General features: G+C 45.1%; 1 protein-coding gene across 1 annotated transcript in view; it reads left to right on the top strand.

Moving 5' to 3' along the window:
• The window catches only part of KIF14 (kinesin family member 14), a 292,379-nt gene that overhangs the window by 12,987 nt on the left and 264,702 nt on the right, over positions 1–14,690 (top strand). The window contains exon 4 of the mRNA XM_063940137.1: positions 3,584–3,668. Within this exon, the coding sequence (XP_063796207.1) occupies positions 3,584–3,668 (85 nt within the window). The remainder of the gene's footprint in view (positions 1–3,583; positions 3,669–14,690) is intronic.

The raw sequence follows: 14,690 nt of genomic DNA, 5'->3' as shown, positions 1-14,690 counted from the left end.
TTTCCTTAACTGAGGTCTAGAGGAGGGGCATAGAGGGAGGAGCCAGTGCACACCAGTAGTCCTAATTCTTTCTTAGAGTGCCCAGTCTCCTGCGGAGCCCGTCTATTCCCCATAGTCCTTACGGAGTCCCCAGCATCCACTACAGACTACGAGAAATAGATTTACCGGTGAGTAAAATCTTATTTTTGCACATTGCAACTTTTTAAAGTGGGAGTGTTAGTACATCCCATTGCACTTCGTCAGCACTTTCTTAAATAATGGAAGCACGAAAAAATTGATGAACAGTTATGTTTTGAGTTTGACTATTCGACACATTTGTCTTGTATTTCTATTTTATATATATATATATATATATATATATATATATACACACACACACACACACACACACACACACACACACACACACACACACCCCCACCCACCCACCCACACCCCTCAAAAAAATAAAGGGAACACTTAAACAACACAATGTAACTCCAAGTCTGTGAAATCAAACTGTCCACTTAGGAAGCAACACTGATTGACAATCAATTTCACATGCTGTTGTACAAATGGAATAGAAAACAGGTGGAAATTATAGGCAATTAGCAAGAGACCCCCAATAAAGGAGTTGTTCTGCAGGTGGTGACCACAGACCACTTCTCAGCTCCTATGCTTTCTGGCTGATGTTTTGGTCACTTTTGAAATCTGGCAGTGCTTTCACTCTAGTGGTAGCATGAGACGGAGTCTACAACCCACACAAGTGGCTCAGGTAGTGCAGCTTATCCAGGACGGCACATCAATGCGAGCTGTGGCAAGAAGGTTTGCTGTGTCTGTCAGCGTAGTGTCCAGAGCATGGAGGCACTACCAGGAGACAGGCCAGTACATCAGGAGACTTGGAGGAGGCCGTAGGAGGGCAACAACCCAGCAGCAGGACCGCTACCTCTGCCTTTGTGCAAGGAGGAACAGGAGGAGCACTGCCAGAGCCCTGCAAAATGACCTCCAGCAAGCCACAAATGTGCATGTGTCTACTCAAACGATCAGAAACCGACTCCATGAGGGTGGTATGAGGGCCCGACGTCCACAGGTGGGGGTTGTGCTTACAGCCCAACACTGTGCAGGACGTTTGGCATTTGCCAGAGAACACCAAGATTGGCAAATTTGCCACTGGTGCCCTGTGCTCTTCACAGATGAAAGTAGGTTCTCACTGAGCACATGTGACAGACGTGACAGAGTCTGGAGACGCCAAGGAGAACGATCTGCTGCCTGCAACATCCTCCGGCATGACCCGTTTGGCAGTGGGTCAGTAATGGTGTGGGGTGGCATTTCATTGGGGGGCCGCACAGCCCTCCATGTGCTCGCCAGAGGTAGCCTGACTGCCATTAGGTACCGAGATGAGATCCTCAGACCCCTTGTGAGACCATATGCTGGTGCGGTTGGCCCTGGGTTCCTCCTAATGCAAGACAATGCTAGACCTCATGTGGCTGGAGTGTGTCAGCAGTTCCTGCAATACCAAGGCATTGATGCTATGGACTGGCCCGCCCGTTCCCCAGAGCTGAATCCAATTGAGCACATCTGGGACATCATGTCGCGCTCCATCCACCAATGCCACGTTGCACCACAGACTGTCCAGGAGTTGGCGGATGATTTAGTCCAGGTCTGGGAGGAGATCCCTCAGGAGACCATCCGCCACCTCATCAGGAGCATGGCCAGGCATTGTAGGGAGGTCATACAGGCTCGTGGAGGCCACACACACTACTGAGCCTCATTTTGCCTTGTTTTAAGGGCATTACATCAAAGTTGGATCAGCCTGTAGTGTGTTTTTCCACTTTAATTTTGAGTGTGACTCCAAATCCAGACCTCCATGGGTTAATAAATTTGATTTCCATTGATAATTTTTGTGTGATTTTGTTGTGCGCACATTCAACTATGCAGAGAACAAAGTATTTAATAAGAATATGTTTCATTCGGATCTAGGATGTATTATTTTAGTGTTCCCTTTATTTTTTTGAGCTATCTATCTATCTATCTATCTATATATATATATATATATATATATATATATATATATATATATATATATATATATATATATATATATATATATATCTATATCTCAACAAATATAAAACCACAGCACTCGCCACCCCAGAAGCGGGGTGCAGTGTCTGCACGCACCACTCATAGGGTGGGGTGCATGTAGCCCATGGCTACCTACTTAACAATATACAAACAGTAAGTTCAGCACTCACCAAAGCGTGCTCACTTATTTTCACTACATCAATAAATAAATGATGGGGGTTTAGTTAGTGAATGGGCCAATGCACGGAAGCCTGCAAACCGCTCGCCAAGGTACCCCAAGATGGTATATATATATATATATATATATATATATATATATATATATATATATATATATATATATATATATATATATATATATATATATCTCTCCTATTTCACTAAGTCCCTTGTTAGGAGGGACTAGATACAGAAAATATAAAAAGAAAGGAAATTGGCGCCCAAAGGTTATTTTAACCTATAAATTTATAGGTTAAAATAACCTTTGGGTATATATATATATATGCCCAAAGGTTATTTTAACCTATAAATTTATAGGTTAAAATAACCTTTGGGCGCCAATTTCCTTTCTTTTTATATTTTCTGTATCTAGTCCCTCCTAACAAGGGACTTAGTGAAATAGGCAGCCCCTCCCAAGGAGTACTGTATCTTATTGTATCTAATTAGCCTTAGAACAGCGCAGAAGGAGTGTATTTGGTTGAATATATATATATATATATATATATATATATATATATATATATATATATATATATATATATATATATATATATATATATATCACCAAACTTGAATCCAAGCACCAGGTGACATCTGAAGAAACAGAAGAACAAATAAAACAGGATCTGTCTGTGAAAGAGACGTATTGTATATATTTTATATGTTTATACACTAATAGTTGATCAGCTCCTAGGGTTTTGTCCTTCCAACTTTATTTATAAGTTTAGTTGTCTTGTTACGTGTTATGTTATTAGAATGTTGATAACAGAACAAAACCATAGAAAAAAAACACGTAATAGTATGGTCCCCTTTGCACTAGTACAGTATCGGGTGTGCAGCTAATACTAGAGGTTGCCCTACCTCCTTGATCTAATATACCAGTGTCTGATTTTGCAGCGCTCAACCACTTAAATATTTTGCCCTTCGTTATTTTTGTAATGTTCAGTAAAATCAAGAGGAGATGTAAATTCTAATACCTGACAGTCTTTACAAGCTTATACTGCAGACATAAATTGCACTTGTGTATATGTATAACTGAGCAATACATATTACACATTAATGTCCATGAGAGTTGTCCAGTATATAATAATAAGGATATTGCAGTTCCACTGTCTGTCTCTGTAGAGGAGTCCCAAATTGAAGCTGCTTGATACAGTCAAATGGACATAAAGAGCTGTGTCCTGCATATCCGAGTCTCTTACCAGATCCAACACTATTTAAAATGAATAAATCCTTTTTCTTTTTTAAATATAAAATGTCCCCATAATTATTATTAATGGCTTTTTTTATCTTATTGCAGTATGATGGGTTTTGAAGAAGAATTAGGAATTATACCAAGGTTTTGTGAGCATCTGTTTTCCCGGATCCAGAGCACAAAGCAGCAGGTACTGAATCTCTCTGCATTTTGGAAACCATTAGACAACACGAAAATATCCTAAATAATTACGAGAGATACATCTGTACTTATTTCCTAAATGTGTTACTCCCTGATCTCCTTCTTTATATTTTTCTATTAAATTAGCCACCAGTTCTGTAGTGTAAAGTCATGGGTTAAAGGAATATACACTTTGGTGAATATTTGCAGCAAGTGTGCTCCAGATAGCTGTGTAATTCAGTTACTAATGGCAAGTCACAGGCATCATGGCAGTATCATGCGTTAAGGGGCAAATAATATAGCAGGACACTGTGGAGGCTATTAGTAGCCATAAGTTAAGTGCTGGGGGCAGTTAAATGGTGTCAAATTGTGTTTTTTTTTATTTTTTTATTTTTTAAACTTTTGTAAACAATGCAAATGTCATAGCCAGCAGATGTATTTTAGCCCAAAAATGTCTAGAGCGGTGGTTCTTATACTTCCAGTACCCCCAACAGGTCATGTTTTGGGGATTTATGTGGTAGGATAGTTACTGACCCACAAAATGGATTAACTCACCAGTGTACAGAGGTGCCAAAAAGGGTGGACGGGATCCCGGCGGTCGGAATCCCGACCACACAATCCCGACAGGGTTGGCGAGCGGAACGCAGCCCCTTGCAGGCTCGCTTCACTCACCACGCTGTGGGCACGGTGCCTCGCTACGCTCGGCACACTATTTTCTCTAACGTGCTAAGTGGATGCTGGGGACTCCGTAAGGACCATGGGGAATAGCGGCTCCGCAGGAGACTGGGCACATCTAAAGAAAGCTTTAGGACTATCTGGTGTGCACTGGCTCCTCCCCCTATGACCCTCCTCCAAGCCTCAGTTAGATCTCTGTGCCCGAACGAGAAGGGTGCACACTAGGGGCTCTCCTGAGCTTCTTAGTGAAAGTTTTAGATTAGGTTTTTTATTTTCAGTGAGACCTGCTGGCAACAGGCTCACTGCATCGAGGGACTAAGGGGAGAAGAAGCGAACTCACCTGCGTGCAGAGTGGATTGGGCTTCTTAGGCTACTGGACATTAGCTCCAGAGGGACGATCACAGGCCCAGCTTGGATGGGTCCCAGAGCCGCGCCGCAGGCCCCCTTACAGAGCCAGAAGGCAGAAGAGGTCCGGAAAATCGGCGGCAGAAGACGTCCTGTCTTCAACAAGGTAGCGCACAGCACTGCAGCTGTGCGCCATTGCTCTCAGCACACTTCACACTTCGGTCACTGAGGGTGCAGGGCGCTGGGGGGGGGGCGCCCTGAGACGCAATAAAAACTCCTTGGATGGAAAAAAAAATGCATCACATATAGCTCCTGGGCTATATGGATGCATTTAACCCCTGCCAGAATCCATAAAAAAGCAGGAGAAAAGTCCGCGAAAAAGGGGCGGAGCCTATCTCCTCAGCACACTGGCGCCATTTTCCCTCACAGCTCCGTTGGAGGGAAGCTCCCTGTCTCTCCCCTGCAGTCACTACACTACAGAAAGGGTTAAAAAAAGAGAGGGGGGCACTAATTAGGCGCAGTATTAACTATACAGCAGCTATAAGGGGAAAAACACTTATATAAGGTTATCCCTGTGTATATATATAGCGCTCTGGTGTGTGCTGGCAAACTCTCCCTCTGTCTCCCCAAAGGGCTAGTGGGGTCCTGTCCTCTATCAGAGCATTCCCTGTGTGTGTGCTGTATGTCGGTACGTTGGTGTCGACATGTATGAGGAGAAAAATGATGTGGAGACGGAGCAGATTGCCTGTAATAGTGATGTCACCCCCTAGGGGGTCGACACCTGAGTGGATGAACTGTTGGAAGGAATTACGTGACAGTGTCAGCTCTGTATAAAAGACAGTGGTTGACATGAGACAGCCGGCTACTCAGCTTGTGCCTGTCCAGACGTCTCATAGGCCGTCAGGGGCTCTAAAGCGCCCGTTACCTCAGATGGCAGATATAGACGCCGACACGGATACTGACTCCAGTGTCGACGGTGAAGAGACGAATGTGACTTCCAGTAGGGCCACACGTTACATGATTGAGGCAATGAAAAATGTTTTACACATTTCTGATAATACGAGTACCACCAAAAAAGGGGTATTATGTTAGGTGAGGAAAAACTACCTGTAGTTTTCCTGAATCTGAGAAATTAAATGAGGTGTGTGATGATGCGTGGGTTTCCCCCGATAACAACGGATAATTTCTAAAATGTTATTGGCATTATATCCTTTCCCGCCAGAGGTTAGGGTGCGTTGGGAAATACCCCCTAGGGGGGATAAAGCGCTCACACGCTTGTAAGGGCTCTACCTTCGCCTGAGATGGCCGCCCTTAAGGATCCTGCTGATAGAAAGCAGGAGGGTATCCTAAAAGGTATTTACACACATACTGGTGTTATACTGCGACCAGCAATCGCCTCAGCCTGGATGTGCAGTGCTGGGTTGGCGTGGTCGGATTCCCTGACTGAAAATATTGATACCCTAGATAGGGACAGTATATTTTTGCCTATAGAGCATTTAAAAGATGCATTTTTATATATGCGTGATGCACAGCGGAATATTTGCCGACTGGCATCAAGTCTAAGCGCGTTGTCCATTTCTACCAGTAGAGGGTTATGGACACGTCAGTGGTCAGGTGATGCGTATTCCAAACGGCATTTGGAAGTATTGCCTTATTAAAGGGAGGAGTTATTTGGGGTCGGTCTTTCAGACCTGGTGGCCACGGCAACAGCTGGGAATTCCACGTTTGTACCCCAGGTCGCCTCTCAACATGAGAAGACGCCGTATTATCAGGTGCAGTCTTTTCGTGGACAAGCGGGCAAAAGGTTCCTCATTTCTGCCCCGTGACAGAGGGAGAGGAAAAAGGCTGCAGAAATCAGCCAGTTCCCAGGAACAGAAACCCTCTCCCGCCTCTGCCAAGCCCTCAGTATACGCTGGGGCTTTAAAGCGGAATCAGGCACGGTGGGGGGCCCGTCTCAATGAATTTCAGCGCGCAGTGGGCTCACTCGCAAGTAGACCCCTGGATCCTTCAGGTGATATCTCAGGGGTACAAATTAGAATTCGAGACGTCTCCCCCTCGCCGTTTCCTAAAGTCGGCTTTACCGATGTCTCCTTCTGACAGGGAGACAGTTTTGGAAGCCATTCACAAGCTGTATTCCCAGCAGGTGATAATCAAGATACCCCTCCTGCAACAGGGAACGGGGTATTATTCCACACTGTTGTGGTACCGAAGCCGGACGGCTCGGTGAGACCGATTCTAAATCTAAAATCTTTGAACACTTACATACAGAGGTTCAAATTCAAGATTGAGTCACTCAGAGCAGTGATTGCGAACCTGGAAGAAGGGAACTACATGATGTCTCGGGACATCAAGGATGCTTACCTTCATGTCAAAATTTACCCTTCTCACCAAGGGTACCTCAGGTTTATGGTACAGAACTGTCACTATCAGTTCAGACGCTGCCGTATGGATGGTACACGGCACCCCGGGTCTTTACCAAGGTAATGGCCGAAATGATGATATTCCTTCGAAGGAAGTGAATTTTAGTTATCCCTTCCTTGGACAATTCCCTGATAAGGGTAAGATCCAGGGAACAGTTGGAGGTCGGTGTAGCACTATCTCAGGTAGTGTTGCGGCAGCACGATTGGATTCTCAATATTCCAAAATCGCAGCTGGTTCCGACGACGTGTCTTCTGTTCCTAGGGATGATCCTGGACACAGTCCAGAAAAAGGTGTTTCTCCCGGAGGAGAAAGCCAGGGAGTTATCCGAGCTAGTCAGGAACCTCCTAAAACCGAGCCAAGTCTCAGTGCATCAATGCACAAGGGTTCTGGGTAAAATGGTGGCTTCCTACGAAGCAATCCCATTCGGCAGATTCCACGCAAGAACTTTCCAGTGGGACCTGCTGGACAAATGGTCCGGATCGCATCTTCAGATGCATCAGCGGATAACCCTGTCACCAAGGACAAGGGTGTCCCTCCTGTGGTGGTTGCAGAGTGCTCATCTTCTAGAGGGCCGCAGATTAGGCATTCAGGACTGGGTCCTGGTGACCACTGATGCCAGCCTGCGAGGCTGGGGAGCAGTCACACAGGGAAGGAATATCCAGGGCTTATGGTCAAGCCTGGAGACATCACTTCACATAAATATCCTGAAGCTAAGGGACATTTACAATGCTCTAAGCTTAGCAAGACCTCTGCTTCAAGGTCAGCCGGTGTTGATCCAGTCGGACAACATCACGGCAGTCACCCACGTAAACAGACAGGGTGACACAAGAAGCAGGAGGGCAATGGCAGAAGCTGCAAGGATTCTTCGCTGGGCGGAAAATCATGTGATAGCACTGTCAGCAGTATTCATTCCGGGAGTGGACAACTGGGAAGCAGACTTCCTCAGCACGACCTCCACCCGGGAGAGTGGGGACTTCACCCAGAAGTCTTCCACATGATTAAAAACTCGACCGGTATTGCGCCAGGTCCAGGGACCCTCAGGCAATAAGCTGTAGACGCTGTGGTAACACCGTGGGTGTACCAGTCAGGGTATGTGTTCCCTCCTCTGCCTCTCATACCCAAGGTACTGAGATTGATAAGATGGAGAGGAGTAAGCACTATATTCGTGGTTCCGGATTGGCCAAGAAGGACTTGGTAACCGGAACTTCAAGAGATGCTCACGGAGGATCCGTGGCCTCTACCTCTAAGAAGGGACCTGCTCCAGCAAGGACCCTGTCTGTTCCAAGACTTACCGCGGCTGCGTTTGACGGCATGGCGGTTGAACGCCGGATCCTGAAGGAAAAAAGGCATTCCGGATGAAGTCATCCCTATCCTGATCAAAGCCAGGAAGGATGTAACCGCAAAAACATTATCACCGCAATTGGCGAAAATATGTTGCGTGGTGCGAGGCCAGTAAGGCCCGACGGAGGAAATTCAACTGGGTCGATTCCTACATTTCCTGCAAACAGGAGTGTCTATGGGCCTGAAATTGGGGTCCATTAAGGTTCAAATTTCGGCCCTGTCAATTTTCTTCCAAAAAGAACTAGCTTCAGTCCCTGAAGTTCAGACGTTTGTAAAAGGGGTACTGCATATACAGCCTCCTTTTGTGCCTCCAGTGGCACTTTGGGATCTCAATGTAGTTTTGGGTTCCAAAAGTCACATTGGTTTGAACCACTTAAATCTGTGGAGTTAAAATATCTCACATGGAAAGTGGTCATGCTGTTGGCCCTGGCCTGGGCCAGGCGCGTGTCAGAATTGGCGGCTTTATCCTGAAAAAGCCCTTATCTGATTTTCCATTCGGACAGGGCGGAATTGAGGACTCGTCCTCAGTTTCTCCCCAAGGTGGTTTCAGCGTCTCACCTGAACCAACCTATTGGTGGTGCCTGCGGCTACTAGGGACTTGGAGGCCTCCAAGTTGCTAGACGTTGTCAGTGCCCTGAAAATATATGTTTTGTCAAAGTCAGAAAAATATCTCTATGCACACTACCATATTTGCACCTCACACAGGTCCGTGCTGCGCATGCGTGCGCTCTCCCGTACGTGCGCATACTCACAGTCGCGGGCACCCGCAGGCGCACGGTATGCGTATTTACGGTAGAGTTTATGTGATCGTAGCGTGCGACTCAATCATTACATATTTTCACTATATAATGTATTTTGTAGATCATGGTCCCTTTGATAGATTCTGAAAGTTTAGTTAACATAGCATGTTCCTGAACAGAGAGATCCCTCTTTGTATTGTACGAAGGGTCTAACAGGGGTCATACAGTGGTGTTTGGTACCCATCGGAAGAGTATTTAAATAGCAATATTCCGGTGTTGGTTTGGAGCGGATTAATCGCTCGTGCGAATAGTTATGGACATAAGAAGTTTATGTCCATTTACTATTATTTGTTCTTATTTAGTCATGCGGCGGGAAACTCAGTATCTCACCCACCTGAACAGTTGGAAGCAGTCACAGCCCACCTGTATGAATCAACCTATGACCTTTTGTTATAATGCGAAGCCGAATTCCTGTGTCCAATGAACAATGAGATTGTAGGGACCATTGAATTGTATTTTGTGTGGGGCATAAATAGGCAGGCCGACCATATCCAGTTCACTCTCTTCAACGGTTCTCATTGCTGATAATCGGGAGCTGGATATCGAGGCGCATGCGATCGTTTCCCCTTGTGCGTAAGTGTTTCTCCGCAACTATATTGATCTTCTTGTTATTGTGGGCCAATTTCTCTCTCTCTCTCTCTCTCTCTCTCTCTCTCTCTCTCTCTCTCTCTCTCTCTCTCTCTCTCTCTCTCTCTCTCTCTCTCTCTCTCTCTCTCTCTCTTCTCCTCTTTCTCTCTTATTTTCCCTTAATTAGTAATTGTATTGTATTTCCTGTGTAGTTATCTGGTTAGGTAGTCTGTTATATTGTAGTGTATGATTTGTATTTGTATTAATTCTTTTGCAAGTATATCATTCATAATATATATATTAGGCGTTGGACCCTAAGCCCAGGTATCTGTGTATTTCTTATAGTGTTAAGTATTCTCTGAGCGTCGGTGACGCTCATACAGCTTTTGAGTTAATAAGGTTACACTGTGTTGCATTTACACCCTATCTCTACACTAAGGTTTTACAGCATACTGCATTGTTTATGGTTTAGATACAAAGGTTTAACATTGTGAGCGTCAGCGCCGCTGGTGATCTCCTCGTGGTCCCGAGCGTCCGCTACGCTATAGCGAATCATTACGTTAGTCAGCAGCCGATAGCGTGCCTGCCTGTGATCTCTTGGCCGTGAGCGAACGTGACGCTTGAGCGACTCGACTACGGCTAAGCGATTGTTACGCAACGAGCGTACCCTTACGGTACTTCATACGTAGATAGCGTACAGTGTTCTTAGACCTCATAAAGGGTATTATATAAGATAAATTTTTAGCTTTATCAATTGCGGGCTCGTCCTGTCCTTCACATATCTGCACTAGGTAATTTCAGCAGACATTATCCAGCAGCAAAGGGCGGGAGATCATATTCCTCGTAGTGCTGTTTGGATAAGCGTCTGCTTCTCTTAGTAAAGGGTGCTGAAGGAATCCGGGAACCGGAGGTAAGAACAACACGCTAGTCTCTCTTAAAACTGTTTATTTTTCTGTCATGCGTACACACGCACGCACACATATATATCTGCATTTCTTTTTTTTCATTTGTGTATTTTCGTATATCACTCTCCTGTTTGCCAGTTTTATAGTTGATAGCGGCAAATCTCTCTTAGCACGTTTATTTCATAGTTTAAGAGTAAAGGTAACATAGTTAAAGTATAGACAAACACACAGTTTTGCCTGGGAGACAAGGCGAAGTCAGTGTGGTGCGTGGTAGATGATAAAGGATCATCTACATTGATAAAAGTATAAATTGTGTTACGGTGGATCTTTGCTTTGCGTACACGTGTCTCTAACAAAGGACTGAGACTTGCGTACGCAACCCAAGGGCCGACGCACGCAGCGTATATTACACAACGGAGCGTACGGGTACGCCCACGTAACTCAAATCACAAGTGTTAATTTTTTTCCAACGCGATAAATAGCGCAACGCGGTAAATAACGCAAGGCGATAAATCGCGCAAATCTATTTTAACATTCGAAATTTAAATTAACAGATCCTTCTCCTAATTTGTAACACATCTGGTCTAAAGAGAAAATTTCTGCGCAGAAATAGAAATAGAAACAAAAGTGTATATGTGGTGAGTGAGTGTTTTTACAATTTTTGAGGTTGAACCACAAGAAAAGTCGAGTTCTCGTGAGGTACATGCGTGTAAGTGACGTACATGGTGGCTAGGGAGGCATCCCTGGTTAAAACATACAATTTGAGCATTAGAGTGTAGCAGACCAGGAGGTCATACTGTAACAGACCAGCAGGTTTAGGTACAGCAGACAAGGAAGTCCGCTATACAGTCCACAGGCACAACACCAAGAAAGGGTTGGTGCAACACCCATATAGGCCATACAAGCTCTGGCTGAAGGAATTCGCAGCCGTAATTTTCGATTCCACTGGTCGCTCCGTACATAAGATTAGTTGCTTATGTGCTGAATGATTGTACCGCACGTAATTGTGTGCATTAGTAAACCTGACCGGTACTATTTGTGTACGAAGGTCATAAACGCTATTTGTACATTCTAACGTGATTTGTGTAATTTTTTTTATTTTAAGGGAGGTTCGCTGCTCACTCAGGAACTATCCAACAACCAATAGTTACTGGAAAGAGTAAGTGTTCTTCGAATCACCCTCGCAGGTTCCAGTAAATAGAGGTTCAGGTCGCAGGGGCCCTGGGTCGAGTACGCCAGCACTATATCAGTGTGATCAGGTCGTATTGGTCGGCGTGGGCGAGTGAGTGGGGTACTCGGTAAACCGCCACCGTCAGCCTATTTTGAACATTTTGGTTTGCGTAAGGGTTGGCTGAATAAAGCAACACCTTCGAACTATGGGGGCCACTTGTTCAGGTAGGGGGCGATCAACCTCGGTTCGGGTTGATTCAGTGAACCGACCAGTCGGGTCGGCAAGGTACGTAATGTGTGAGAAATACGGAAGTCACACAGAAGCTTTATGTGATGAATGGGAGAGAATGACGGTACATGACGGGGAGAAATTCCCAAGAGTAGGTAGCTTCAGCACAGAAGTGTTAACGAATTTAAGGAGAAGGATATGTCTCATTAAATCAGCCAAGAGACGAATCAAGCATTATGATTATTTACAGTTGTGGCAACAGGAGGGTGACATACAGAGAGGATTGGCTCAGGCGGCGGGATCTGGCTCGATCAGAAAACTGATAGCCACGGCCCCACCGCCACCATACATATCAGGAGAGAAATTGGTTGCGGAGAATGACGCATTAAGGTGTAACAAACAAACACTTAGCAACTGTGTAAATGTTAAAGATAATGTTAACCAATGCAAGTATTAACCCGTGCAAGTTGTACCCTGTTTTGAACTTTCCTCAGGAGTGTGATCAAGAGGACGAATCGGCAACAATTTCAGCGCTCTCTCTAGCAGCCACCATAGCAGAGACCACAGTAGGCACAGCTCCACCCCCGAGATTAGTAACAAAGGCCCCTAGCGGAGGGATAGGTGAGGTCGTATCAACAGGTAAGTACGGCACCATACACTATGCTGAAACTATTTCACCACAGCCTGTAGAATCTACACAGAATGAGGTTGTTAGAGTTAATCCTGTTAAGGTAATAGTAGTTCCAAATGGGAAAACAGACACTTCAGGAGTCACTCCTGTTAGGAACATTGCCATGTACAGCCCATGTTCCCGAATGGAATTAAGGACCATAGTGTCTGAATTCCCTGACCCTAGAAAAGACTTAGTTGCCAGCCAAAAATACATCAGAGACCTAGGTAACACTGTAGAGCCCAACAATAAAGACTGGCAGATATTGCTGAGAGCATGTTTACCCTCCAATGTCGATGCAGCTCAATTTTTAGCTGACTGTGGATTAGATCAGGATGTACCTCTTACAGAAGTGTACAACAAAGACAATGTAAAAAGAATAAGTTTACAGTTAAAGGAGTATTTCCCAGCCGTAGTTAAATGGAACAAAATATTCTCCATTAAACAGAAGGAGTCAGAAACAGCTGCAGAGTATTTTCACAGAGCATTATCAGAAATGGCAAAATACACAGGCATAGAGGACATTAAAACAAACATAAACCATCGAGAAGTAGCAGTATCGGTACTGATGGATGGTTTAAAAGAGTCATTGAAGACTAGGGTACAGACCACACAATCATGTTGGCGAGGTCTGTCTGTGGCTACTTTGAGAGAGGCTGCTATTGATCACGATAGGAACATCACCAGACACAGGGAACAACAAGGTGATAAGTTAATGGCAGTAAGTATACAGGCCCTGACCACAAGGCAGCCTTTGTTTATATCACCAAACCCTGTGGGTAAGTCAAATGTGGTTACTTGTTATTCTTGTCATAAACAGGGACACATGGCACGAGATTGTAGAGTGAAGAATTCACGAAACTCATACCAACCCCCTAGACAACGACACGACACACGACATTGGGATCAGGGTCCGCAGAAACGGAGTTATGAGCCACATGCAGGGGAAACAAAAAGATATCCCCCGAACAGAGACTGGCAAGCCTCTGGTAGCTCCCAATTAACTCCATCACAAGTAGTTGCTGCCAGCGGGATTCAGGGAGGTCACCATACCCAATAGGGGTGTGGCCATACCTGTAATCTGCAGCCAGTAAAATTGATTGCAAGCCTTGGAAGTGAACCAGAAATTGCAATCAATGTAGCTGGTAAATCATTAAACTTTCTTGTAGACACAGGGGCGGCCAAATCAGTGATAAATTCGACAGTGGGCATGAGAACCACTGGTAACACAATTCCAGCCATAGGGGTAACGGGAGTAGTCCAGCACTACCCTGTTAGCAAACCAGCCGAGATTACAATAGGGCCTTTACATACCAAGCATTCCTTTTTGCTGGCTGCATCGGCACCGACTAATCTCCTGGGAAGAGACTTACTGTGTAAAATGGGGTGCGTCATTTATTGTACTCCTGAAGGTGTATTCTTGGACATACCTGAGAATCACGCTCAGGAAGTGCGAGACATGTTAGACTCCCCGTCAAAATTAATGTCACATACCATTATGACAAATAGGACTCCCTCCCAAGTAGAAGAAATGACATCTCAGATACCAGAGTCACTTTGGACTAAAGATGGACAGGACACTGGATTAATGGCAAACGTAGCTCCGGTAGTTGTACAAGTAAAAGATGGTAGGATAGCTCCAAAAATCCCACAGTACCCTCTGAAGCCAGAGGTGGAGTTAGGAGTGTATCCCGTAATAGAGCGCTTGCTACAACAGGGCATTCTGGTAAGAACTTCCAGCACTGCCAATAGTCCCATCTTCCCTGTTAAAAAGAGTGGGGGGAGGGGTTACCGGCTAGTGCAGGATCTAAGGGGGATTAACAAAATAGTTGAGTCAGTTCCCCGTAGTGCCAAATCCAGCTGTCATCCTAATGCAAATCCCTCCCACTGCGAAATTTTTCACTGTTAT

Source organism: Pseudophryne corroboree, chromosome 9, assembly GCF_028390025.1.
Source record: "Pseudophryne corroboree isolate aPseCor3 chromosome 9, aPseCor3.hap2, whole genome shotgun sequence".
Lineage (NCBI taxonomy): Eukaryota > Metazoa > Chordata > Amphibia > Anura > Myobatrachidae > Pseudophryne > Pseudophryne corroboree.
The sequence above is the reverse complement of the archived record's forward strand: the minus strand, read 5'-3'. Positions and strand labels throughout refer to the sequence as shown.